Below are 27951 nucleotides of genomic sequence, written 5' to 3'. Positions count from 1 at the left end.
AATTTGGTACAAGTAAAGTAGTATAATCCAAATTTATTATATCTAAGAAGCATCATGGGCTGTAACTAGAATCAAAGGTTAATAACATTTTATGCACTTATTCTACAAACATTTACTGAGCATATTAGGTGCTGGGAATGTGACAGTGAACAAAAAACACAAGTAAGAGTGTGCAAAGAATGATCAAAATATCAACTAGCAAGAACATGGAAGAGCTGCCGGGGCCAAGAGGAAATGACTAGTTCTAAAGATGTGTGGATTTCACAGCCTGGTCTCTGGTTTTGAGCCCGATTGCAATTTAGCCTGACTCCTGGCTTAGGAAATGGTAATCCCTAATAAGACAGGGACGATACTGATGTAGAACTTGACATAAGATCTCTATTTTCTTGAAAAGAGCACAAGGTTTGTTTTAAGTCCTGAAGTAGCTCAATCTCTTCCTTCAACTGCTGCCGCCTTTGTTGAGATGCATGAATTTTTTTCTCTATTGCTATGAAAAGAATAAAAAAAAGATTTCAGATTATTCAGTAGTTTTATTAGAAATAATGTACCGTTTCTAGCCCCTTTCACTTGCAAGTACAGATACACAATCCTCATGCCTCCGAGGAAAAGGATCCAGAGCGTTATGGGCAGGAGCTGGTTTCTTTATGCCTTCACTTCCTCCTTCTAATTCAGGACAGAATTCTAACATTTATACACAAAGCTGCCCAGTAAACCCTTAAGATTTTGTGCACATTTATAGCAGAACAAGTCCCTTGGTATATATTTGAAAACTTGAAAATAGTGACTGTATAACCTTCATGCTATACTATATCCATTTATTGAGATATGATAATTGGAGAATGTGGCTAGAATACCAAGGTTAAGGACAAATCCCTCCTAAAAATGTGTTCAATTTTTAATGTTACATAAAAGCTTTAGGTTTCATTTAGAAACAGGAAGGCTTTTAATTGTGGAAACTTAGAAAAGCTTAGGAGGAAGATACTTAGGCTTTATAAATAACAAATAGTAGTCAATGGCAATGTAATTTGTAAAAGCCGCAAAATCAAAGTTAAAACACACACATACACAACTTTTATTCAGAATAACTGCATACCTATAGTTAATTTAAAATATTAGTAAGGCTAAATTAAGCAAGTTTTTATCAACCGGGATGGTGAAACCCACCTTTTAAATTGAATCTCATGCAGTTCCAAGTAGTGGCACCCCCCATACTACATTATAATCTATGTACTCCCACCTAACCCATCCAAGTAGTGATGTGTCACATGTGTCCTTACATGAAAGAAACACACACGGAAGTCCCCTACAAAATAACTCTTTTTAGAAAAAGATATTTAAGGCTGCTTTAAAAAAATATGGATACTGCCATATAGTAGCAGACATCCTCAAAAGACTATTAAAACAGACATTATTTTTGGTAGATTTTTCAAATATTTTTCCTGCTGGTTATAAATGTAGTAAAAAATTCAAACAGAAATGTATAATATAGAAAGCCAAAATGAGAAAGGTTGGCCGTGTTGAGACAGGGATATGAACTAATGATTTCTTCCCAGGGAAATTGTATTGTCTTCCTACCATATGCTGGAGAGACAGATACATCTGTGGAAACGCAGAGTGTGGAAGGCACTCTGTTGTGCAACTTCAGGGGGAGCCATCCACACCAATGCTGTGTGACTCTGTGCACGGCCTGCCCAGCCATGGGTGGCAGCCTCGATAGAGAAGTCAGACCGGACTCAGAAACAAGTGGAGGTGTAGCCTGTCGCGAGGGCATCTTAATGCTGAAAGGAGGACTCACTCAATAAATGGTTGATATTTAATAGGAAGGTTAAATCTCCCTCCTCCAAACCAAACCAGATTTTCTACTGCAAACATTTCTTGGCTATTCTGGCTTGCTCTTTTTTTTTTTTTCCTGATGAACTTTAAATCAGTTGCAACCCTCCCTGATAAGAAACTAAATTAGATTTGAAGATTAATATTGGGAGAATTGAAATTTTGACCTATCCCACCAAGCGAGAGGGAGGCAAGTGGAGGGATGGTTTATCATAGCCTCGCCACGCAAGAGCAGAGAAGCCACAGGAAGCTTCACTAGCTCCTGCCTGGGCCACACACAGGCCAAAATATGCTCCAATTTTGGAATCAATTTTTTGTTGTCTCTACTTTTTTAATGAGTTTTTCTCATTACAAAAGTGTTTGTGTGTATATAGAAAGTCTGGAAAATATAGCACTAAAAGAACAGACAAAAATCACTATAATCCAACTACCTACAACCAACTACCGTCTCCACCAGGTGCCGCTTTTGTCTGTGCACGTGTACTTATATATTTTTTTCCTCCGTGTGTGCAGGGGTGGGCAGGGGTCATACTGTTTTTGTAATTGGCTTTTCTCATTTAAGAAAACAATGAACATTCTTCTAAAATATTTTTATCACCTGTATAGTATATTGTTTCAATATGGTGATAAATATTTCTCGACTATGCTGCTCAGATATTATATAACTCATGTACCTGCTTGAAAATTTACAAATGTGTCTTCAAACAATCTGCAGTCAAAAAGTGCACTCCCGATTTCTTCATAGTCTGGAGGGAGAAAAACATTTTCAATATTAAACAGTTTGTATAGGCAGAAACTCCTCCATTTATATGTAATCCAAAACAGGGGAAAGGAAAGAGAGCAGTCATCTGCCATGAACTTTAATGTTAGACGGCGGCAGCAGCAGCAGCAGCAGCAGCACAGGGAAGCTGTCAGAAATGTAATTCTTGGCTCTTTTCTCTTCTCTTCTCCTCTTCCTCTTTCCCTCCTCTCCCCTCCCCTCCCCTCTCCTCTCCTGTCTTCTTTTCTTTGCTTTTTTTGAGACAGAATCTCACCCTGTTGCCCAGACTGGAGTGCAGTGGTGCAATCTTGGCCCACTGCAACCTCTGCCTCCTGGGTTGAAGCGATTCACCTGCCTCAGCCTCCCATGTAGTTGGGATTGCAGGCGCGCACCACCATGCCCGGCTACTTTTTGTATTTTTAGTAGAGACAGGGTTTCGCCATGTTGGCCAGGCTGGTCTTGAACTGCTGACCTCAGATGATCTGCCCACCTCGGGCTCCCAAAGTGCTGGGATTACAGGCGTGAGCCACTGCACCTGGCCCCCAATTCTTGGTATTTGTACTGAATCAGAATCTCTGTGGGATAGGCCCAGCTATCTGTGTCCTCACAAGCCCTACAGGTGATTCTCAGGCACACTGTTTGGGAAGTGCTTGGTCTAGAGGAAATAAATGAATAAAATAATATAATAAATGAGCTTTTGGAAATGTTTACTATCTCACTTTTTGGTTTTGCCCTATAAAAAATAATCCCATTCAAATACACATTTTTTATATTGTTGCCTACAATATAAGCTGTCCAGCTTGTCCTTGTAAAATAACTATATTTATAATAAAGGTTTTAAACTCATGGGATATAAGTTACAAGAAAGCTAAGTAAGGCTGGGCGCAGTGACTCACACCTGTAATCCCCGCACTTTGGGAGGCCAGGGTGGACAGATCACTTGAAGTCAGGAGTTCAAGACCAGCCTGGCCAACATGGTGAAACTCCGTCTCTACTAAAAATACAAAAATTAGCCAGGCGTGGTGGCACATGCCTGTAATCCCAGCTACTCTGGAGACGGAGGCAAGGGAATCACTTAAACCCTGGAGGCAGAGGTTGCAATGAGCTGAGATCGCACCACTGCACTTCAGCCTGGGAAAGACAGCGAGACTCTGCTTCAAAAAAAAAAAAAAAAAGCTAAGTAGCTATATACCTGCACATACAAATGGAACTTTGGCTTCCCAAAGAGCTCTTTAAGAAAGAAATTTATTTAACAAAGTTCATCTCTAAACCAAACATCAATTAAAACATTAAAATTCCTTCTTCTATACTTTAAAGTTTGGGTTAACATTATTTTAAAAAGGACACTTGGCTTATTAAGGAATAGAATTTGAGTCAAATCAAAACTGTAACATAATACTGTTCTCAGATCTTAGCGACAGGAGTGCAGGGCAGTGGCAGGGGAGCATATGTGACTGAATCTGTCTCTGAATGGCACGTTCTGTTAGTGGCCAACCTGTAAGACACCTCTGGAAAATGTACCACAACTCTCAGGGCATCAGGTTACTTTTGACTAAATTACTGAGTTTGTAAATTACCCACATCCTGTTGATTTATGAAGCACAGTAGATCTGGTGCAATGATTTTATTAAAGAACGAGGTAAAGGGCCAGGCATGGTGGCTCACGCCTATAATCCTAGCACTTTGGGGAGCCAAGGTGGGTGAATCATCTGAGGTCAGGAGTTCAAGACCAGCCTGGCCAACATGGTGAAACCCTGTCTCTACTAAAAATACAGAAAATTAACTGGGCATAGTGGCGTGTGCCTGTAATCCCAGCTACTCAGGAGGCTGAGACAGGAGAATCGCTTGAACCCAGGAGGCAGAGGCTGCAGCGAGCTGAGATCCCACCACTGCACTCTAGCCTGGGCAACAAGGGTGAAACTCTGTCTCACAAAAAAATAAAATAAAATAAAATAAAGAATGAGGTAAAGAAGAAGAAAAAAGTAGTATAGGAAGAAAATGGGCCTTTTTTTTTTCTTGGGTTTGTTTTGTTTTACATATAGGTCTGGGAGAAGTCTCTATACTTAGAAATATTGCTATTCATCAGTACCTGATTCTGAAGTAGTCTCATCCATGAGTTTTTCTGGAATTGAATGAACTTTGTCTAATATTTCTTCAAGTAAGTAATTAAGAAGTCCTGCTTCCTTGCATTTCTTAAGAAAAGGAACTTTCACAGTTGCATCTAAGAGTAAGACAAACATTTGAGAAGGAAATAGTCTTAGGGCAGCTAATCATAAATTATTTTATGCTTATTTCTTCAGACCTTGCCTAGTGGTGGATGACATACTTAGTAAAATAATACAGCACCTTCACTGTTTCTATTAATTATAATTTCATCATATCTCATTTTTTTTGGCCAGCTGAAACAATGAATGAAATGTTACAAAAAGTAAAAGTGAAAATTTCTCTGCTTACAATAACTATATCAGTTAAGAGGATTTTTTAAACATATAAAAACTGTAATTTTTAAAATTTCAATACCTTTTGGGGAACAGGTAGTTTCGGGTTACATGGATAAGTTCTTCAGTGATGATTTCTGAGATGTTGGTGCACCTGTCACCTGAGCAGTGTACACTGTTCCCGATATGTAGTTGGCTTAAGGGATTTTAAAAGATTACCCTTAAATATTTGACATAACAGCCCCTGTCACTTTTTGTCACAGTTTGTATGTGTTGTTAGTGGAATGTCTATTTCTTTAAAGAACAGAGAACTACAGTTACAGGGGTCACAGTGTGAGGGGTGACATATCACTGGATTCTGAGCTCAGGCAAGCCTGTCTGCGTCTTTATTAAGAGGTCTGTCTTTTCTTAATACTGAAGACAACGGACCATTCCAACCTAAGTTATCTTGATATGCTGGGATTACAATAAAGTGGATAGTTACGATAAAGACTTATACTCATTAATTACTACAAGCCTAGAAGAATAAAGATTTAGGCGGGATACCAAGTTTGAAACACGTGGGTTGACATTTTTGTAAGTATTGTAGGCCATATTTGTCACAGACAACACTTAGTGCAAACCTGTGTGTCTACCATGCTCTTCTTTCACTTGTCTTACGAATGTATTACATTTCATTGTTTCGGGTGACTAGAAGGAGAGAAAATCAAGATTGCATTACATTGATTTTAATATTGCATAAAATGAAAACCAGTCTTTTGCTGTCCATAACTAAATGATACGCCTACAGTAAAAATCATGCCCTGGCTGGGCGCGGTGGCTCACACCTATAATCTCAGAATTTTGGGAGGACGAGGTGGGCGGATCACAAGGTCAGGAGTTGGAGACCAGCCTGGACAACATGGTGAAACCCTGTCTCTACTAAAAATACAAAAATTAGGCAGGCGTGGTGGTGCACGCCTGTAATCCCAGCTACTCAGGAGGTTGAGGCAGGAGAATTGCTTGAATCCGGGAGGCAGAGGTTGCAGTGAGCCAAGATCGCACCATTGCACTCCAGCCTGGGCGAAAGAGCAAAACTCTGTCTCAAAACAACAACAACAACAACAACAACAAAATGCCCCATATTCATATTTAGATGTAAACAGCAAATGTATTTTTGTTTTGTATTATAAAACATCAAGAGGTGTTTGACAAGTACCCCTTGTATAAACAGGAGGAGGTGAAGGTTGCTGGCTCATATGAATTTAGCTTATACGTGCTGATGTATAAAAACTTTGAAATCCCCAAAATACTTTCATACGTTTTATACATAATAATCCAGAAGTTTATAAGAGCTACAAATGTGGTCAGGTGTGGGCCATGCAGCTGGGAAATACTTGGTTCCATAAGGATGTTTGACTGCACCCTCTGCCCGTTTTACCTGTAAGCACCTGTGGGGTCAGATGCTTTCACTAGTTTGGTGCCAGGGAATTTATAGGAGCTCAGAATGTCACCTCCTGAAGGTTATGTGCTTGGAACTTCCAGCTTCATTTTCATGCTCATCTCATTGTGATACTATCATCTAGGAATTATCTAAGAGCTTCCCGACTATGGGATTCTTCCTAAAAAGGCAGCCTCAGGAGCAGCCTTAGCTGAGAACACAAATGAAGAATGTTCTACAAAGGCTGTCTGTTCGGATGATTTGGAAAGTACATTTCACCTGACATTCAGACTGGTTTAAATAAGGACTCTGTATGAAGAAATGCAAAGCTATAAAAACTAAGTCAGATTACCTGTGTATGATTGCCTGAGAGGTGTTTCTTCCTTCCTCTTTTTCTTTTCACTCCTGAAAACTTAGCTAAAAATAGAAACCATTTAAAAATTAGAATCCATAAAGGAAAAGATTACTGTTGGACTACATGAAATATACAACTCATATGCCAAAAGTTTTTACAAAGTCAAAAGATATGGCAAACTAAGTGTTTGCAGCACTTATGATAAAGGGTTAATTAAAAAAATATTATAAGTTTAATGCAAAACAGGTAAATTGAGTAGAAAAATGGGCATATGGGGAACTCTCTGGGGAGAGGGTGCATTGAATAGAAAAATGAACAAATTGGGTTATAGGAAAACAAATATAATTGGTGAAAAGATATGGGAATGCACTCAATTTCATTCATAAGTGAAGATATTCAAAGTAAAACAGACTAATAAAGATGAAGATATTTAATAGATGACATTTGCAAGGGTTTGGTTAAGTGTGTATTGCTGATGCTTTTCCGTCAGTAAACACTGATTTAAAGCAGAATTTGTAGTAGCACTTCCTGCTGAGTTAAAAGGGTAATGACTGAAAAATGACTGTAGAGGTGCTATTTGGAGAGTGTTGTTCATCACCATAAAATGCAGTTGGCATGACGCAGAACTAAGTCTTCCAACGAGGTCCTGACTCCAGTTCACAGTGAACATTGCAGATTTAGTGCTGCTAAGACACTGCTGTTCCACTCATGAATGAAAGTATACCCCATAACTCCAGTTAGCCAGGATCCAGTCTGCCTTAATTAGAACTGAAATGCTAACCATGCATCCTTAGGGAATTTTCACTCAGGGAAAGTGTAGCACTTTTTAAATTTTATCTACTGAAAATTCTTATGGAAGAGAAGCAGTCCCAAAAGTCAAGGCTTTTTCCCATGTCTTAGTTTGGTTCTGTGAGTGTAGGGAGAATGAAAGATACCAGCGAATGGTTCAAAGAGAATAAGTCTTGTTCATAAAGAAGAAAAAATTAGTTAGTTATATCACATAGTACACAAATAAGTTGTCAATTTTCTAGATATGTAAAATTTTAACTCAAGTATTTATATTTTAATTCAATGAAGCTAGAAAATTGGGACTATTCCTTATATTACCTAAATGTTTACCTTTCTTTAAAACCCACAGTGCTAAATTTTAGGAACTTACCACTTTGAGCGCTGTTCGGGAATTGAGCATGTTGTTGGCAAAGCAGTCTGAAATATTTAATTTCAAAGAATTGTAAAATATTTTTATTTACAGTTTTCAAATATCATGTCTATTTTTGTGATTAAAAACACACTACCCTACTTTTCATGATGGTGTCACACTGAAGTTTTTTTTTTTTTTTTAAAGCTGTTTAAACCTGTGTAAAATTAGTGACCCCCACTGAGTGCAGACGGGAGGCCCAGTTAGATGTCTTTTATGCCCTCAGGGACTTAGGAAGATGATTATGTTCTTTCAAGGAATGAGTACTGATGAAGTATTATGAACAATACTAGTTCATATACAGTGGTCAGTGGGATTTTACTGTATAAAGAGACCTAAAGACATGCAGATTTCCATCTGACGTACAAGATTCTGCTGGTTTTCAACAATAAATAGCACAAAATTGCATGCATTAATTTGAGGAAAAAGTAGTTTTCAATGAAAACAGATATTTGCCCCAGATCTTAGATTTGACCTACAAAGGGCCTAGAACTGATTAGTATCTTCCAAGAGAAAGCAGCAGCATAGCAGGCTACGATGAAGAAATGAAGTGAGGCTGGGCGCAGTGGCTCATGCCTGTAATCCCAGCACTTTGGGAGGCTGAGGCGGGTGGGTCACGAGGTCAAGAAATCGAGACCTTCCTGGCCAACATGGTGAAACCCCGTCTCTACTAAAAATACAAAAATTAGCTGGGCGTGGTGGCACATGCCGGTAGTCCCAGCTACTCGGGAGGCTGAGGCAGGAGAATCACTTGAACCTGGGAGACTGGAGGTTGCAATGAGCTGAGATTGCACCATTGCACTCCAGCCTGGCCACAGAAGACTCCGTCTTTAAAAAAAACAAAAAAGAAGTGAATCGTTTTATAGAGCTGCTCAGGCTGCTTTCTTTCTAACCTTTCCTCCTCCTCGGCACCCAGCTTCATCTCCCTTCCTCTCCAGATGGCGTGGACTCTCAGGAAGCAGTGGCCTCCTCGCCTAGGGGAATGCCGTTTCTTCCCATCTTATACCACTTCCCACCTCCTCCATGCAGCCTTCCCAGCAACACCGAAACAAAGTTAATCTCCTCCCACTTTGATTCTGGTATCTCTGAGCACTTTCACTTCCCAAGTACTTAAATTTTTTCAAACATATAAAACAGTGTCGAAAATATCAGGATGAACCCCATGTTCCCATCCATTCCACAGTGTCAACAATTCTCAATTCAATGCCAAGCTCCCTTCATGTAACCCCTCCTTCTCTGGTTATCCCATGTGCTTCTGTTTGCATTGACCCTTCTTCTGGGCTTCCCACCAGGTGATAACTTCTCTGAGGTTCAATCTATATTTTATTCTTCTTTGTACCTCGTAGCACCTAGCAAGGTGCCTCATGTATGATAAGCATGAAGGTTTAAATTCAGTTTAAAAATGCATAAAAATTCACCTGTTCCTTGAAAAAACAATGCAAGAAGACTATTTTATTGAGTCCCTATTTGTTCTTCTAATGGGTTTTTCAAACTTTAAGCTATAGCAGGGACTTCATTCCTTTTTGTTTGATCTTGTGTTTAAGGTCATTTTAAAGGTCATACCAAAACGAGTTCTTTGGGAAGGTAAATAATAAAAATGAAACTCTGAGACTATAACAACCTGTGAGTTTCTTAGAAAATCAAATATAAAAAGAAGTGCAGTATGAAATTTACATATTTACACGTTTCATGCCTGATTAGCAACAAAATACTTACGGAACTTGCTCAAAATTACATTTAAAATTGTTTAGCAAGCTTCTTTCAATGGTAGGCTTCCCTCGTGTTTTAGAATATATAGCCCCCATACCTGAAGACAACATGGTGGCAAAGAGCGAGGACTCGGAAGTCCTGCAGCCCAGCTCTGCCACTGACTAGCTGTGTAACCTGGGGACAAGTCACTGAGTGTCTCAAGGCCCCAGTTTCCTCCTCTGGAAAGTGAAGATAATAGTATATATCTCAGTTGACTATTATGAGGATTAAATGAGTTAACATTTGTAAAGCACTTAGAACTGTGCTTGGCATAAAGCAAGTGGTTATTAAAGAAATAAATAAAATAGTGCCTGGAACACTATGGGAAAATTGGGAATATACGCCCACCGGCAGGAAAAAACAGCAGCCTCTGAATGGAATTTTAAAAAAATCATCCTAAGAATGTAACATAGCTCACAAAAATCACATTTTAAAAAATCATGCTCTCCTAACATTGAGCTCATTATTCAAGATATTGTGACTAAAATTATATATATATATATATATATTTCACTGAAATTCAAAATTCACGTAACCCCTGGGCATCCCGCAAACTGGCTATGTTCTCATTTCAAAACCATTTACATAAAATTAATCTTTATTTATTAAAAAAAAGACTTTTTAAAAAAAAAAGTCTCCTTGTCTTAATCTAACCATTCCTTATCCCAATCCCCCAAATGTGGTTTTAAAAATGTTTTATTAAATACTTATAAATTCCTCGAACTCCATCAGACTGTGGAACTGCGTCGTCCTTCTTGGCACAGAAAAAGTGGTAATTCTTGTTACAGTTTTTTAAATCACATCCCACGGTGGCTCCTCTTTTATGACAAAATTTACATTTCTACAGAAGAATAGATTTTACTGAGTAAGTACCTGTTTGTTGTTATTTGTTAAAATTCAAAGATATCATTACATGTTATTTAAGTTCCAGGAGCCCTGCATTTTATCCTGGCATCATGAGCAAGGTTCCATCCTGTTACAAACATTAGGGTACAGTACTTACATTTGGCTGCTCATTTGGGAATTTTGGCAAAACCTCAGCTAACTGGAATGCTTGGACAGACAGTTTTGTAATGATCTGATTAAAAGCAGAAAATGCTTTTTGTTTCAAAAAAACCAATCTCTCTATTTTAAAAATAATTTTCTAAAAAGCAGAGCAGGCAAACTTGTCCAGCTTCAGGCAAGGGGCCCCACTAGGGGGCCCTTTGAGACAGGCGAGAGTGGCCGCTGGCTGTGCCACTAAGAGTGGTGTGATTTCTCTTTCGGACTTAGACCCTGCCATGGGTGATAATGTCTGTCTTACAGAGTTGCTATTGAGGATAATGTGAGATAAAGTAAGGGAAACCTCCTTGGAATCTAGGTAGTAGGGCCAAACATTTAAAAAAATTCTACAACTCTATTAACAGTTTTTTCTTAGTTCAATTTATTTGCTCCCTGCCTGGTATTTATTTATCTATCTGGTATTTTATATGTGAGAGTGGTGTCATGATGGCTAGGCAGCGTGTGGCCACAGCAGCCTCACTGGTTTAGGGGAATCCAGCCAGGACCAAGGCTGATCAGCATGATACTCTGGCTGAATGACGTGGGGGCCCAGTGAACTTGCCTTGCAGAACAGGAGGTCACTCACACCATAGCCCAGGGTTGGCACAAGCAAGCACAGAAACAGTTAAAGGAAATTCAAATATAGGCAAGAAATAAGGTTATGATAAAGGTGGAAATTCAAATCAGAGCATACAAGAACGATCATTTAATTTGGGAGGAGGGTAACTGGCTATGTATATAGGAAAAAATAAAGTTAGATCCCTACCTCACAATATACTCCTGAATAAGTTGCACATGGATTAAAGCTCTAACTAGATAATGTTAAACAAAAAACTCTTAGAGATTAGGAAATATAGGAGAAAGAAAAAAAGCATAGTATGGAGGCAAGGAAGGCTGTCTAAGGCAGGAAGAAAACCCAGAAGCCACAAATGAAAACTCTTGACAGGCTAGGCGTGGTGGCCCATACCTGTAATCCTAGTACTTTGGGAGGCTAAGGCAGGAGGATTGCTTGAGCCCAGGAGTTCGAGACCAGCTTGGGCAACACAGTGAGACCTAATCTCTACAAAAAAACTTTAAAAGTCAGCTGGGCATAGTGGCACACTCCTGTAGTCCCAGCTATGTGGGAGGCTGAGGCCAGAAGATAGCTTGGGCCCGGGAAATCAAGGCTGTGGTGAGCTGTGATTGCACCACTGTACTCCAGCCTGGGCGACAGAAGGACTGACAGAGCCTACTATACAAAAATTTTAAACTTCCATTTTTATAGTGAGGGCATTAAAAAATATTTGAAAGACAAGGAAAAGATGGAAAGAAAAATGTTTGTAACATACTAGATAAAGTTTTCAGATTCTGAAAACCTGCAGAAAAATGGTAACTGGCAAATTACAGAAGAAAAAACACAAATGGCTAATGAACATTTATTCATTTAAAAATACATGAGTATATAGTATTTATTTAGTATGCAGTAGCTATGATGTGGCAGGCACGGTTTTAGGATAAGGGAAAACAGTAGTGGACAAAGCAGAGAAGATGCCTGTCCACGTGAGGCTTACATTCTATCGGAGACAAGGTACAATGATCAAATAAAGCAAAGTTTAAAACATCTCACAAAGTTATATACACATTATATCGAATTAAAATAGGGTGAAGTGACAGAGTGTCACTGGGTCCCTACTTCAGATTGGGCAGTCAGTAAAATGTGTCACCTCTAAGAAGGTGATATGGAAGCTGAGATCTGAATAATAATAAGAGCTCCCAGATGCAAAAAGGAGGAGGAAAGACATTCTAAGCAGAGGGCCTTGGGTCTTGGCCACAAGAATGAGCTTCCCCACTGGCAAGCTACAGCAAGGACAAGACAGATGGCCAGTGCTGTTGGAGCAGCGAAGTGGGCACGACGAAGCCTTGGGATGATCAAAGGGGTAAGTAAGGGCTGGATCAAGTGGGACTTACACGCCAGAGTAAGGAGTTGGGTTTTATCTTTGTGCAAGGGGAACATAAGCTGATTAACATTTTTGAAAGATCACTCGGGCTGCTGGGCTGCTGCTGGACGGAGAACAAAGGGCTGGGGTAGGGATGGCAGGAGAGACAGTGGGGTGAGGGTCAGTACTAGCTTTAGAGAACAAGATGGGTGTCTTCACTATGGTGGATTACTGACGCTGAGAGAAGTGGGCGGCCCATCTAGGAGTTTGTGCCCATGGGCTTGATGTTGGGCTGGGAGGTTGACGAGGAAAAGAGAGTCCTTAGACTTCTGGCTTGGGCAAATGGATAAGGATGGTGCTGTTTACTGGGATGAAGAATGAGCAGATTTAGATGGGGAGAGTGTGTGTGTGTGTGTGTGTGTGTGTGTGTGTGTGTGTGTGTGTGTGTGTAGGAGATGGAACTGTATTTTTTTGGCCACTTTACTCTGAAATGCTATTGGATGCTCATGTGTCTGTGTCAGATTGGTAGTCCGAATCCTAGGGAGGAGCCTGCTTGCTGAGGGCCCCTGCTGCTCACCCTCGAGGCACTTGCCCAGCTGTACTGAAACCACCACAGCACTGGCCTGTCCCTACGACGGGTGTGTGCCATGTATCTGCCCACATAGTCCAAGGGTTCCATAAATGCTGTGAGTGGGTAACTATTACCTCAGGTGACTTTCCTCTCTTCTCTCCTTTATCCTCTACTTCCAACCCATCCCAAAGCCTTCCCAGTAGGGAAGTCTGCATCCCAAGATCTGCAGAAACCCTCAGGTACCTGCTTTCTGCCAAATATTATGCCTCCAGTCCACTGCCCTCATTTCTCAGCCTGGGTCTCTTCATGACTGGATGGCCACTAGAATTTCACACAGATTTCTTTAACTCTATGTCTCCCCACTCAAATCCAATTAGTGAAGAGCAACAAAAATATTCTAGTTGAGGTTTGTCTGCTACTTTCTAATTAGAGGGGCTCCCTGTTCACCCATCTCATCACACCCAAAATCCTAGGGACATGGCACTGTGAGCACTAATGATGTCAGCAGCCAGTCTTGCCAAGTATTTATTAGTATAGGGTACACATTGAGAGCAGGATCCACACATTCTTTCTTTCTTTTTTTTTTTTTTAAATTTGAGACAGAGTCTCACTCTGTTGCCCAGGTTGGAGTACAGTGGTGAGCTCATAGCTCACTACAGCCTCGACTTTCCAGGCTCACGCAATCCTCCTACCTCAGCCTCCTAAGTAGCTGGGACTACAGGTATATGCCAATGTGTTGGGCTAATTTTTTTTTTTTTTTTTGGTAAAGACAGGGTCCCACTATGTTGCCCAGGTTGGTCTCAAATTCCTGGGCTCAAGCAGTCCTCCTGCCTTGACTTCCCAAAGTGCTGGGATTAGAGGCATGCACCACCATGCCTGGGCCACACACAGTCCATTTTTATGACTTGCTTCAGGACCTACTACAGTATTGTGTACACTGCCTAAGACAGCATAATTTGCAGAATTCCATCTAGACTGTTCCCTTTCACCCTGAACTTTCCATTTCTTCGATTTACAAAATGGGCATCGTTTTACCTATAGCTGGGAGTTTACCTAGAACAGTGTATGTAACACACCTACCACAGGATGCTGCTGATGCTGATGCCTTGCAAAGACTAACTGTTTGTCCCCGGTCATTAACCCTGTGGTTGTAGTCAGAGTGTGAGGTGCTCACACTTGCTGTCCTGCTTACTAAGATGTGAAGGGTCCTTGAGAGGAAGTCACTGCAATAAGCCCAGTGGAATGACTTCTCAGCATTTCTTCCTTCCTGAAGAGCCCCCTTATGACCCATGGGGAGCTGACCCCAGCTCCCAGGGTAGACCCTGATTAGTTATGGCCACCCCCAGCAGTTGGTGCAGAAAGAGGGGTGTAACCTAATTAAACTTTTAGAAGGGGGCTTATTCCATGTGTAGGGATGACCTTTCTCTTTCACTGGATATGAACAAGAAAGCCTGATGCTTCAGTTGCTGCCTGCGGCCACCCTATGACCACAAGGAGACCAGCTGATGTTGGGGACAGGAGGCCAGAGAGGAAGAATCTGGGCCCCTGATGACATCAAGCCACTGAATCAACCAGCTTGGAAAGCAGGTGTTTTCTCTGATCAAGTGAAAAAGTAAGCATCCTCTTTGTAAAAGTCTGTTTAACTTGAGCTTACTTCTACTTACAGCAAAAGCATTCTAACTCAGATCACTTTACTGGTGAAGTATATGGTAGTTTAGTTTAAAATATTAAATGTTGGACGGGCGTGGTGGCTCACGCCTGTAATCCCAGCACTTTGGGAGGCCAAGGCGGGCAGATCACCTGAGGTCAGGAGTTCGAGACCGGCCTGGCCAACATGGTGAAACCCTGTCTCTACTAAAAATATGAAAATTTACCGAGCATGGTGGCCTATGCCTGTAATCCCAGCTACTCGGGAGGCTGAGGCAGGAGAATTGCTTGAACCCAGGAGGTGGAGGTTTCAGTGAGCTGAGACCACGTCACTGCACTCTAGCCTGGGCAACAAGAACAAAACTCTGTCTCAAAATAAATAAATAAATAATTAAATGTTAAGTTGAATTGAGGTTTCCAATACAGTTCCTACTTCTTTCAGTTCTCCAAGATTCTCTATCCCTAGTTTATCAGTCAAATAGACTTCCTTTGGAATGCATCCCCTGAGGCTCTGTTCATCCAGTATAAGAAATAATATCATTTATACTTACCAACTTCCTTCCTCTCTGGATTTCTTTCTTTACTGATTCCACATCAAAACTTCTATCAAGATTAAGTGGATCATGATCCTCACATTCCACAAGTCCTGAAGAATACAGCTGCAGATTGGAAAAAAAATCCAGAGTATGCACAAAGTAATATTGAAAGCTACATATCAGAAAATCATACCAAAAGTGGAAAATCAAACCAGGAGTGGGAAATGGACTGGGGGTAAAACAGTGGCAACCTTTGGGAATGGATGAACAGACCATAAGCCATCCCATTTCTCTGGGAATGACCCTGGTTTCCAGGCATGTTTTATACTCTGTAATCCTGACCTCTAATAACTCATTGACCTGGGTGGAACCCTGATGCCAAGCTAGGTCAGTCCAATCCCCTATCCTAAAAGTGTGGAATGGGCTTTGAGGAATAGTTGAAGCCACGTGGTCAGAGCAAGTCAGTCTGCAAAGAAAGAAAAACAAGGGCTAGAAAGAGGACATTCTAGGTTCCCAATGGCTTTCTAGCTGTTTCTTACACCCACCTGCATGCCTGCCTTTAGGAAACATGAAATGCTCCCAAAACCTTATTATAAATCCCCTTTTATGTTTAGACCGGCTCCAGTCTCTATGTGCTACTTGAAACCAGAAGAATCCAAATCTGAATTGAAGATCAATATTTCACATTTTATAATCAAATAACAAAAGGGCATGAAAAACCTAAGAGTAAATTTTGGTGACATTGGCATAGGCAAAGATTTCATATAAAAATCAGAAAGCATAAAGAAAAAGTAAGTTGGATTATATCAAAATTAAAATTGTCTTTGAAAGACATTGCTAAGAAAACAAAAAGGCAAGCCAGAGACTGGGAGAAAATATTCACAATACATATCTCTGACAAAAGACTTGCATCCAGAATTTAGAAAACACTTACAACTCAAGAATAAGACAATTCAATTAAAAGTAGGCACAAAATGTGAATAGATGCTTCATGAAAGAAGGTTTATGAATGGCAAATGAGCACATGAGAAGATGCTCAGTCTCATTAACCCTCAGGCATATTAAAGCCATAGTGAGATGCAATACACATCTACTGGACTGCCTAAAATAACAAGACCCACTGTTGATGAGGATGTGGAGCAAATGAAATTCTTACATATTATTGGTAGAAATGTAAAATAATGCAATCACTTTTAAAGTTAAACATACACTCACTTTATGACTCAGTAATTCTAGTTCTAGCTGTTTACCCAAAAGAAACATAATCAAACAAGAAAAACAGATTGAGTGCCCCAAATTAAAGGTAAATAAATAAAATTGTCCTTATTTAAAGATGAGGATTGTCCACATACAATATATCCAGGTAAATCTAGAGACTTTTTAGAACTAACAAGACTTTGGTAAGGTTGCTGGATGAGATCAATAAATAAAAATCAATAGTGTTCATATATACTGATAATAGCTCATTTAAAAAGGTTTTAGAAAAAAGTAACAAAACAAAAAACAAGCCCAGGAATATGCCTAACCCCAAGATCTATACCTCTACAGATAAAAATTACTGAATAGCTGGGTGCGGTGGCTCACACCTGTAATCCCAGCACTTTGGGAGGCCAAAGCAGGCAGATCACCTGAGGTCAGGAGTTCGAGACCAGTCAGGCCAATATGGTGAAACCTCATCTCTACTGAAAATACAAAAAATTAGCTGGGCATGGTGGCAGGGACCTGTAATCCCAGCTACTCTGGAGGCTGAGGCAGGAGAACTGCTTGAACCTGTGAGGTGGAGGGTGCAGTGAGCCGAGATCACGCCATTGCACTCCAGCCTGGGCAACAAAAGCAAAACTCCGTCTCAAAAAAAAAAATTATTGAACAATTTTGAAATTATGAAAGACCTAAATAAAGACACAAAGACTCATATACAGATGCTCAGAACTGATCTTTATCATAAGAGCTCCAAACTGGAAATAACACGTCTACCAACAGATGAATGAATAAACAAATTGTGATATATGCATACCAATTAAGTACTATGAAGAATGATAAAGGAACAAGATACAGATACATGCGACATGGGTGAATCTAAAACAGTATGCTGAGCAAAGGAAGTGACACAAAGGAGGACAACGATAGGATTCCTTTCATATGAAATCTGAGAAAAGACAAATCGATAGGGAGTTGGGGTAGGAAGGAATTGATTGCACAGAGCATTGAGGAAACCCTTTGGGGTAATGGATATGTTTATATCTTGATGGTGGTAGTGGTTACATGGGTCTCATGTGGTTACATGTCTCAAAACTTTCTGAATTGGACACTTAAAATGGGTACATTTGATTTTATGTAAAATATGCCAATAAAGTTAACTAAAAAATAGTAGCAAATCAACATCAACAGTATATTAGAATAAAAAGATCACCGCTGGGAGCGGTGGCTCACGCCTGTAATCCCAACACTTTGGGAGGCTGAGACAGGAGAATCACTTGAGGCCAGGAGTTCAAGATGAGCCTGGATAACACAGTGGGACCCCCATCTCTACAAAAATAAACTAAAAAATTGGCTGGGTGTGGTGGTACATGCCTGTAGTCCTAGCTACTTAGGAAGCTGAGGTGGGAGGATTGCTTAAGCCCAGGAGTTCAAGGCTGCAGTGAGCTATGATTATACTCCATTCCAGCCTGGAAGGGCTTGTCTCAAATAAATAAGTAAAAATAAAACATCACCATTAAATGGTGTTAATCTAAGAATGGTTTCACAGCAGAAAAAATATATAAGTACAACACACATTATTAACAGAATGAAATGAAAAAACTTAAGACCTGAAAACCAAATGCAACCCCTGAGCGAAAATCTTTGGTTGTAAAAAATGTTATTAGGCCAGGTATGGTGGCTCACACGTGTAATCCCAGCATTTGGGAGGCTGAGGTGGGAGGATTGCTTGAGCCCAGGGGTTGGATACCAACCTGGGCAACATGGCAAAAAACCCATCTCTACAAATAGTACAAAAAAATTAGCTGGACACAGTGGCACATGCCTACAATCCCAGCTACTCTGGAGGCTGAGGTGGGAGAATCACTTGAGCCCAGGAGGTCAAAGTTGCAGTGAGGCATGATGGTGCCATTGCACTCCAGCCCTGGGCAACAGAGTGAGACCTCGTCTCAAAAAAAAAGCACACACACACACACACACGTGTTATTAGTACAACAGGTGAAACCTCAGTGGTTTGAGGAATAGATGGTAGTAGTATAACAAAATTTCCTGATTTTGACGTTTATATTGTTATAGTGTGAGAGAATGTCCTGTGTATTAGTCAGTTCTCATGCTGCTAATAAAGACATACCCAAGACTGGGTAGTTTATAAAGAAAAAGAGGTTTAATGAACTCACAATTCCACATGGCTGGGGAGGCCTCACAATCATGGCAGAAGGTAAGGGGGAGCAAAGCCATGTTTTACGTGGCAGCAGGCAAGAGAGATTTTTGGGGAACTCCTCTTTATAAAACCATCACATTTCCTGAGACTTATTCACTATCATGCGAATGGCATGGGAAAAACCCGCTCCCATGATGCACTTATCTCCACCTGGCTCCGCCCTTGACAAGTGGGGATTATTACAATTCAAGGTGAGATTTGGGTGGGGACATAGCCAAACCATATCACCTTATTTGTAGAAAATACATACTAAAGGCTGGGCACAGTGACTCATGCCTGTAATCCCAGCACTTTGGGAAGCCGAGGCGGGCAGATCACAAGGTCAGGAGATCAAGACCATCCTGGCTAACATGGTGAAACCCCGTTTCTACTACAAATACAAAAAAATTAGCTGGGTGTGGTGGCACGTGCCTGTAATCCCAGATACTCGGGAGGCTGAGGCAGGAGAATCGCTTGAACCCCGGAGGCAGAGGTTGCAGTGAGCCAAGATCGCACCACTTCTCTCCAGCCTGGGGCGACACAGAAAGACTCCGTCTCAAAAAAAAAAAAAAAAAAAAACTAAAGTATTCAGGATAGATAACACATAATTTAATTTAAAATGGTTCTGACCCCCAAAAAAAGTTCTTTGTACTGTATATGCAACTTTTCCATAAATTTGTAATTTAAAATAAACATCAAATTATGCACATAAAAAAGTAAAATAAAATAAAGCATTTAGCAATGTTTGTAGCCAGAGACAGAAAAAGAACCCGGATCATTTCAATAGATGTAGCACAAGCATTTTTTTTTTTTTTTTTTTTTTTTGAGACGGAGTCTCGCTCTGTCACCCAGGCTGGAGTGCAGTGGCCGGATCTCAGCTCACTGCAAGCTCCTCCTCTTGGGTTCACGCCATTCTCCTGCCTCAGCCTCCCGAGTAGCTGGGACTACAGGCACCCGCCACTTCGCCCGGCTAGTTTTTTGTATTTTTTAGTAGAGACGGGGTTTCACCGTATTAGCCAGGATGGTCTCGATCTCCTGACCTCATGATCCGCCCGTCTCGGCCTCCCAAAGTGCTGGGATTACAGGCTTGAGCCACCGCGCCCGGCCAGCACAAGCATTTTGTAATATTCAACACGCTCTAATTTTTAGCAAACTAGAGATAAAGGTAACTTCCTTATTTTAATAAAATGAAATCATTAAGAATGTAAAACATACACAATGATAAGATTTTTGAAGCATCCCATTAATATCAGAAACAAGACAGGGCTCCCAACTTTAATTGCTTGTAATCACTGCTATAATTGAATGTTCTGGAAAAACACAAACAAGAAAAAGAGATTAAGAGTCCCCCGAATTAAAGGTAAATAAATAAAATTGTTCTTATTTAAAGATGAGGATTGTCCACATACAATATATCCAGGTAAATCTAGAGAGGTTTTAGAACTAATAAGACTTTGGTAAGGTTGCTGGATGAAATCAATAAATAAAAATCAATAGTGTTCATACATACTGATAATAGTTCATTTAAAAAGCTTTTAGAAAAAAGTAACAAAACAAAACAAAAAACTTGCCCAGGAATATGCCTAACCCCAAGTTCTATATGTCTACAGATAAAAATTATTGAACAGTTTTGAAATTTATAAAAGACCTAAATAATTGGAGAGACAGACTCTGTTAATGGATGGGAAAAAAAGACACATTTTTATAACATATAATATATTAATATATATTAATTATATTATATAAAATAATATATTTATATATTTGTATATAAATATATAATTGATATATTAATATATAATGTATCAATAACATATTAATACATTATACATTAATAACATATTAATATATTATATGTTATAATATGTGAATGTGTCTTTTTCCCATCCATTAACAGGGTCTGTCTCTCCAATTATTTATATTAATTATTTATAATATAATATATGAATGTATCTATTTTTTCCCCAAATTCATCTATAAATGCAACGCAATTCCAATCAAAATTCCAAGAGGAATTTTGGTCAAACATGAAAAGCTGATCCACAAATTCAAAGTGCCAAAATAACAGCCAAGGCTAGTAATAAAGCCACAGTGTAGTCATCCCTCAGTGTCTGCAGGGGATTGGTTCCAGGAACCCCCGAGGCTACCAAAATCGTGAATGCTCAATTCCCTTATCTAACAGGCATAGTATTTTCATATAATCTATACACATCCTCCTTTATACAGATGGTCCCCAACTTACAATGGTTCAACTTAACAGTTTTTTCTAACTTTACAATAGTGCATGCATTCAGTAGAAATAGTACTTCGAGTACCCATAAACCATTCTGTTTTTCACTTTCAATACAGTATTCAATAAATGTTTTGAGATATTCAACACTTTGTTATAAAACAGGTGTTGTGTTAGATGATTTGCCCAACTGTGGGCTAACGTAAGTGTCCTGAACATGTTTAAGGTGAGCTGGACTAAGCTATGATGTTTGGTAAGTTAGGTGTATTAAATGGTACGATCTCTTTGAAGAACAATTTGGTATATTTAGTGAAGTATAAAACACCCCATTCCTGTGCCCCATTCCTGTGCCTAACAGTTCTGCTCTTAGCCATACAGCCTACACGAGGGAAATTCTCACATGAAAAGGAGACCTAGACAAGAACGTTCATGACAACTTGTTACTCATAGAAAACAATACTGGAAAAACTAAATGCCCATTCACAGAACAGTTAATGGTGATATAGTCATGAAATCGAACATCGTATTTAAAATGAAAGACTTAGAGTTATGTTTACCAACATGGATAAATCTCAGAAATCTGTAGACTTTGATAGAAATTATATCTGGGTAGAAGATCTATCAGTGTCTGTTATATTTTAAATATTTCATTAAAATATCTATAAATAAGCTTCTTCAGCACAATTCTTTCTCTTTGTGTATTTAACCACTTACAAATAAAATTACCAGTAATCATAGGTGATAAGTTCTGAAACAGTTCAAAGTCAGAAAAATATGCTCCCCAGGCCGGGCGTGGTGGCTCACGCCTGTAATCCCAACACTTTGGGAGGCCGAGGCAGATCACGAATTCAGGAGATCGAGACCATCCTGGCTAACACGGTGAAACCCCATCTCTACTAAAAATATAAAAAAATTAGCCGGGTGTGGTGGTGAGCGCCTGTAGTCCCAGCTACTCAGGATGCTGAGGCAGGAGAATGGCGTGAACCCGGGAGGCGGAGCTTGCAGTGAGCCGAGATTGTGCCACTGCACTCCAGCCTGGGCAACAGAGTGAGACTCCGTCTCAAGAAAAAAAAAAAAAAAATGCTCACCAATCTTCACCTAAAAGCCCAAACCATGGCCAACTTGTTATTCTCTGTATCCAAAGTGTTGTTTATTCTTGTGTGCGCTACACTAAAAGTACTCATGTACTTTGAAGTACGTTTTCAAGTAACTTACCAAACAATTCTCATGAGCAGCTATATTCTCTGATTGTGCAAAATACAGCACATTATACTCGACATCTTTGGGGCAGAGTGCACATGTCCTTTTTTCCATCTTTTCTGCAACCTGAAAGACACCTATAAGTAACATCCCTGGTGAGAAATGGAAAAGTGGAATTTCTTGGTCTCACTAACTCCTCTTCCAGTCTTAAAGTAGAAGGTAGGGCACTTGTTTTTATGAGAGATTCTTAATTCCCAGAGAGATAAAAAATTGGGGACCCAAGTGGAAAAGCTATTTAGTTTTTATTTTTTAATGTGCTAATAAAAGAATTAATGAGTTCATTTCTAAATGCCTAATAATGAGGATAACTTCTTCTTTTTAAAATGTAGAGACAAGTGGCTTGTTCAGTTGCCCAGGCTGGAATGCAGTGGCTCACTGAAGCCTTGAACTCCCGAACTCAAGTGGTCCTCTCAGGTAGCTGGGACTATAGGTGCATGCCACCACAGCCAGCTAATTTTTTTTTTTTTTTTTTTTTGAGAGACCGGGGTCTTGCTATGTTGCCAAGGCTGTTCTCAAGCTCCTGGCCTCAAGTGATCCTTCTATGTTGGCATTTCCAAACTGCTGGGATTACAGGCATGAGCTACTGTGCCCAGCCAAAATGAGGAAGACCTTTATTCAAGAAACATAACCAGGAACATTTTCGCACAACATTGCTTGTTTCTGTGCATTGGGCAGAGCTGTCAACTCACTGATACGTAAGCTGCACTCCCAAGTACTTGGGTTCCAAGAGTCCCGGCATCTGGGAATACAGAGGTGGTCTGTAATGTCTGCCAACTGGGAATACAGAGAAGAACAAGACAGATATGCTGACAACACTGCTGTGCTAGACCCAGAGTTTGTCTCCAGTGCAGATGGATAAAAACACGGGGTTGGACCCACAGGTTCTCCCTAGTGGCTTTTTCCTGCTAAATCCCCTCACATCACAGCATCCTAATAGATTTCGGCTCTTCTAGTTCTTTTAATCTTCTAGACTGGAGGAAGCGTGTAATTCTCTGCAGTTAGGGGAGCCACACTGAGGACTTTTACACAGGCATCTCTCACTATCTGAACTATTGCTATGTGTTATCTGAAACTCATGGACCACATACATTTGGACAGTTTGGTATCCCTCACCATCTGAATCAGGAATTGTACAGATTCGGAGAGGGAGAGATGCCTAAGGGTGTGTCATGAAGGCTGAAGTATTTTAGGGAAGAGCCCCTTGGTTTTCATCTGTAGCTGGCACCAAGAATAGTGATGGCCAGCAGGGCTCCCCAGGCTCCTTTCTAGGGGGTTTAGCAACCCTGAGGACTCACAGAGCCTGACCCGACAAGATTGCAGAATCTTAGAATTCTCACAAATGAAACTGAGAGCCAATAAAGTTTATACAGAATGAAACCACAGAAAGATCACAAGCGTGCACTATGAGAACTATGACTAATTCAAACAACACACTGATTCTTAGTCTCTCTGGCAATCTGCAGGCCTACTTCAATGTGGAAATGGATTGCCAAGACTCTAGCCTCTACTCTTAAAGCCCTCCAGCCAAGGGCAATCCACCCAGGGCACAGAATCTGGGGAAACCAGGAAGGGTGGCCAAGGAACACATTCTGCCACTAAAGAAATGGGTGAAACAGATGGAATGGGATTCACTAATCCTATCATTTCATTTAGAATTCTCTTCCAGTATAGATTTGTTCTGGGCTGGTAACTAATTTATGGTGCTGGTGTGGAGAGTTCCTCCTTTTTTCTCCTTTTATCGTTAGTATTTATTGCAGTTTACTATTTTAGTTCTTCCACTGTTTGCTGGATGTGTAGAAGCCAATTTTATCACTGGTCCAGTGATTGCCTACCTGAACTGGATACAGACCAAAACAGTAGACATTACCTAGAGGCTTGGCAAGGAACTTGGTAATGGCCTTGGAGAATGAATGGCTCCATCGCATTATCTCAGGATGAAGTGGCTAGATATGACTTTGGCAGAAGTTAAGTGTGACTGAATTTGGTTTCGGTATACCTAGAATTCATTACTGGGAACAGAATGCATCACTGGGAACATCTTTAGAATGTATAAATAGGAATAAGGATGTGTGTGTTATAGAGGAGGGACCATGGGGAACCAAAGGGTAGGATGTTCAACAGACTCCTTTAGGGTATCTGTTCAGCTCACAATGACCCCCAGCAGGCATGTTTGTACTTCATTCCTGTAGACATAGCTGATAGTCCCAGAGGACCTGCCCATCTCTCAGATATATGGAATTCAGGATAGAAGATTTCAGTTCAGATTGGGCTGGTTTCTTAAAGAAGAAGATGTAAAAACGGAGAGGCTGCCAGGGCAGCCATCTTCTATACCATTACCAGGAAAACTGGACCAGAGAAAGACAAAAGAACAAAGCAGATACACTGAGAGATGCAGAAATAAGAGATAAAGGAGAGTGTCGGTTTATAATGGCTTCTCAGGTCCTAGTCCTCAGCACTTTCTGTAAGATTCTAAAGCATCCGTGCTCTGGGGGTCTGTGAGTCTGGTCATCCTGCTTACTATTAATAAGCATCCCTTATGCTTAAATTACATCAAATTGTTTTTGTAGTACTTGCAGCCAGTATGTGCTTATTAACACTGGAAGGACCATGACCTGATCTGTGTGTGCACATTCACATGTGTATATGTGTGTTTGTGTGCCCATGTGTGTTTAAGAGAAAGGCAATGCTGGCAGCGGTGTGGAAGGTGGACTGCCTTACCCTCAGGGTCTTTCACCTAGTCCATTCCAGTGATCTCTTGTCTTTGTCTCTATTTTCCCTGTCATGATCCCACTCCATTCTTTACATTACCATCAGAATGATCTACTGGAAATGTACTACGTTACTGTCAGAATGATCTACCTGAAATATACGAGGTTACTGTCAGAATGATCTACCTGAAATGTACGAGGTTACTGTCAGAATGATCTACTGGAAATGTACGAGGTTACCGTCAGAATGATCTACCTGAAATGTACGAGGTTAGCATCAGAATGATCTACCTGAAATGTACGAGGTTACTGTCAGAATGAGCTACCTGAAATGTACTAGGTTACTGTCAGAATGATCTACCGGAAATGTACGAGGTTACTGTCAGAATGATCTACCGGAAATGTACTATGTTACTGTCAGAATGATCTACCTGAAATGTACTAGGTTACTGTCAGAATGATCTACCTGAAATGGACATCTACCCGCATTTCCCCATCACCTACAGAAGTCAAGCTCCACAGTGTTATATATAAGTACATTCATTCCTTCAACAAATATTTAATGAGAACTTACTATTATTTAATATTTAATGAGTACCTACTATGTCCTACTACTACTACTAGGCCAACTAGTCTAGACACTAGGGATAGAAGAGAGTAAGATGAATTTACATGCCAGTGGTGTGGTAAAGACAGGCATTAAACAAGTTTTGTTTTTTTTTCCGGGTAGTGAGTGATAAGTGCTATAGAGAAAAATAGAGCAGGAGAAGGAGGTAGAGAGTGACAGGAGCAGGGGCAAGGGGTGCTCTTTTAGACAGGATGGGCAGGCAAGGTTGAGGGAAGATGTGTATGAGCAGACATCTGAATGTGATCGGGAACTGAAAATGGGATGATGTGGCAATGAGTTTTCCTTGCAGAAAATAGTAAATGGAAAGATCCTGAGGCAGGGACACCTTTGGTAGCTTAGAGGACCTACAAGGTGGCAGGATAGCAGAGTCATTAAGATGGCCGGGAGTCAAATCAGATAAGGACATGGGGTAAACTGTAGGCTGGGCTTACAGGTTGTTGTGAGAGTCATAGGAGACTATTGGTGGGTTTTGAGTAGGAGAATCACATTTACGTTTTTCAAAAAGCATTTTGGCTGCTATGCAGGCCTGCCTGTATTAAAGGCTAGAATAGAAGCCAGGAAAGCAATAGTCAAGGCAGAAGATCAGGATGGCGTAGGCTTGGGTGGCAGTAATGGAAGTAGTGAGAAGCAGTCAGGCTCCAGATACAGTCAGGCTGAATACAGAACTGGCTGGCCTGACTGATACATTAGAAGGGGTGTGGGGAGGAAAAAGAGGCCCTGAGGAGCCACTAAGGTTTTTGGGAGGAGCAACTGGATGAATGGCATGGGCTGGTGGTTGAGCAGGTTTGGAGTACTTGAGTAGAGTGGGGGAAACAAGAATTCTCTTTGGGACATACTCAGTTTGAGATCATTTCAGACTTGGAAGAAGTTGGTTATACCAGTCTGGAGTTTGCGGAAGACGTCAGGATGGAATCGCATCTCTCGTGACTCATCTTACAGTCCATAGTACACCAGCGAATGAAATATCCAACTGATTGACTTGTGGTTGACACGTATGATGTTTACGTATGACGTTTTGTGGTTGGTGCCTTTATTTGTGTCATCTTCTCTGCTGGGAACACCCCTTCAACTTTTCCACCTTTGGCTGAGTCTTGCCCTTTAAGGTAAGCCCAGGAAACATGGAGAAACCCTGTCTCTACTAAAAATACAAAATTAGCCGGGCGTGGTGGCACATGCCTGTAATCCCAGCTACTCGGGAGGCTATACTCGGGAGACTGAGGCAGGAGAATCGCTTGAACTCGGGAGGCAGAGGTTGCAGTGGGCCGAGATCGCGCCATTGCACTCCAGCCTGGGCAACAAGAGCAAAACTCTGTCTCAAAAAAACAAAAACAAACAAACAAAAAAAAGGTAAGCCCGGGCATCCTCTCCTCAAAAAGCTTTCCCTGAACACCGGGAGTCAGGAGTCTCTCATCAGTACCTCTGTGGTTCTGACCTCATTAAAGTTGCCTAGTAGAGTCTCTAGGGCAGGGCCTGCCTAACTCATCTTCGTATGCTCAGGGCCTTGCCCTGAGCCTGGCACACCGTTAGGAGCACTAAACATACGCAAGGGCAGGAACCCGTCAGAAGACCCACCCACTCAAGGAGAGGGCCGGGGAGGACCGGAACGACTGGGGAGGAGGAGACGGGTTCCAGTCACTTCCTCCGTGAACGTGAGACCCCGCTCTTCCCTCAAGGCCGGCCCCTGCCTCCCCGCAGCAGTGCGCCCCTCCACTGTCCTGGTTTACCTGTGAGTGGAGGAGCGCTAGGAGAGTTGACATCGGTTGTGGTGGAAGCACTAGGCTGTCACCCGCGGGAGAGGTAAACCGAAGCATGCCCGCCACTCGTGTGAAACCATGGCCAGTCAGAGCCACCCGTGGAACTGGCCCGGGCCGCGCCCTGTCCTCTGGCGCCCCCCGACACGCACGCGAGTGCCGAGCCACGTTTGTCCAGCGCGGCCCCGGCGTCTGGGGCCCCGGCTCGGAGTAGGGGCAGGTCGGGGCCCCCAAGAGGCCACGACCGGAGGCAGGCCCCTTGCTCGGGCCCGTTGCCGCCCAGCCCCGCCCGCCCCCGCGGTACACACCGGTGGGAAGGAAGAGCGCCTCCTGCGCGGGTTGGGCTTCCGGGCTGCCGGCGCTGTCCACCCTCTGGGGTCGGAGCGGCGACGCCTGGGCCATGGCTCTGCTGCAGCTGCGGGTGGCGTCCGGATGGCGAGATCCCGGAAGTGCCCTGGCTGCACTAGGTTTCGTTTTCTCAAATCTGGGCTGTCGCTTTCACTCACTAGCCAGCCC

At 41.4% G+C, this 27951-nt stretch overlaps 1 protein-coding gene across 12 annotated transcripts; it reads right to left on the bottom strand.

The window, feature by feature from the left end:
• Window positions 1–18: 18 nt before the first annotated feature.
• PHF11 (PHD finger protein 11) lies at window positions 19–27869 on the bottom strand. Of its 12 annotated transcripts, none has more exons than XR_012426963.1 (11): window positions 27744–27869; window positions 22304–22425; window positions 15477–15584; window positions 10458–10591; window positions 7963–8009; window positions 6801–6865; window positions 5652–5718; window positions 5111–5224; window positions 4680–4811; window positions 2505–2576; window positions 19–487 (listed from the first exon to the last, which is right to left on the bottom strand). XR_012426963.1 is itself a non-coding variant. In XM_005585856.5 (10 exons), the coding sequence occupies exons 2-10, from the start codon at window positions 22400–22402 to the stop codon at window positions 333–335; spliced, it is 879 nt and encodes a 292-aa protein (XP_005585913.2). In that variant the 5' UTR covers window positions 22403–22425; window positions 27409–27869; the 3' UTR covers window positions 19–332. The 12 variants fall into 12 exon arrangements, 7 of the variants coding, with proteins under 7 accessions (XP_005585913.2, XP_005585912.2, XP_005585914.3 ...); XR_012426965.1 differs by having other exon boundaries at window positions 5652–6086; window positions 27409–27852; XR_012426964.1 differs by having other exon boundaries at window positions 27409–27755.
• Window positions 27870–27951: the final 82 nt, after the last annotated feature.

Source organism: Macaca fascicularis, chromosome 17 (genome assembly GCF_037993035.2).
Source record: "Macaca fascicularis isolate 582-1 chromosome 17, T2T-MFA8v1.1".
Taxonomy (NCBI): Eukaryota; Metazoa; Chordata; class Mammalia; order Primates; family Cercopithecidae; genus Macaca; species Macaca fascicularis.
The sequence above is the reverse complement of the archived record's forward strand: the minus strand, read 5'-3'. Positions and strand labels throughout refer to the sequence as shown.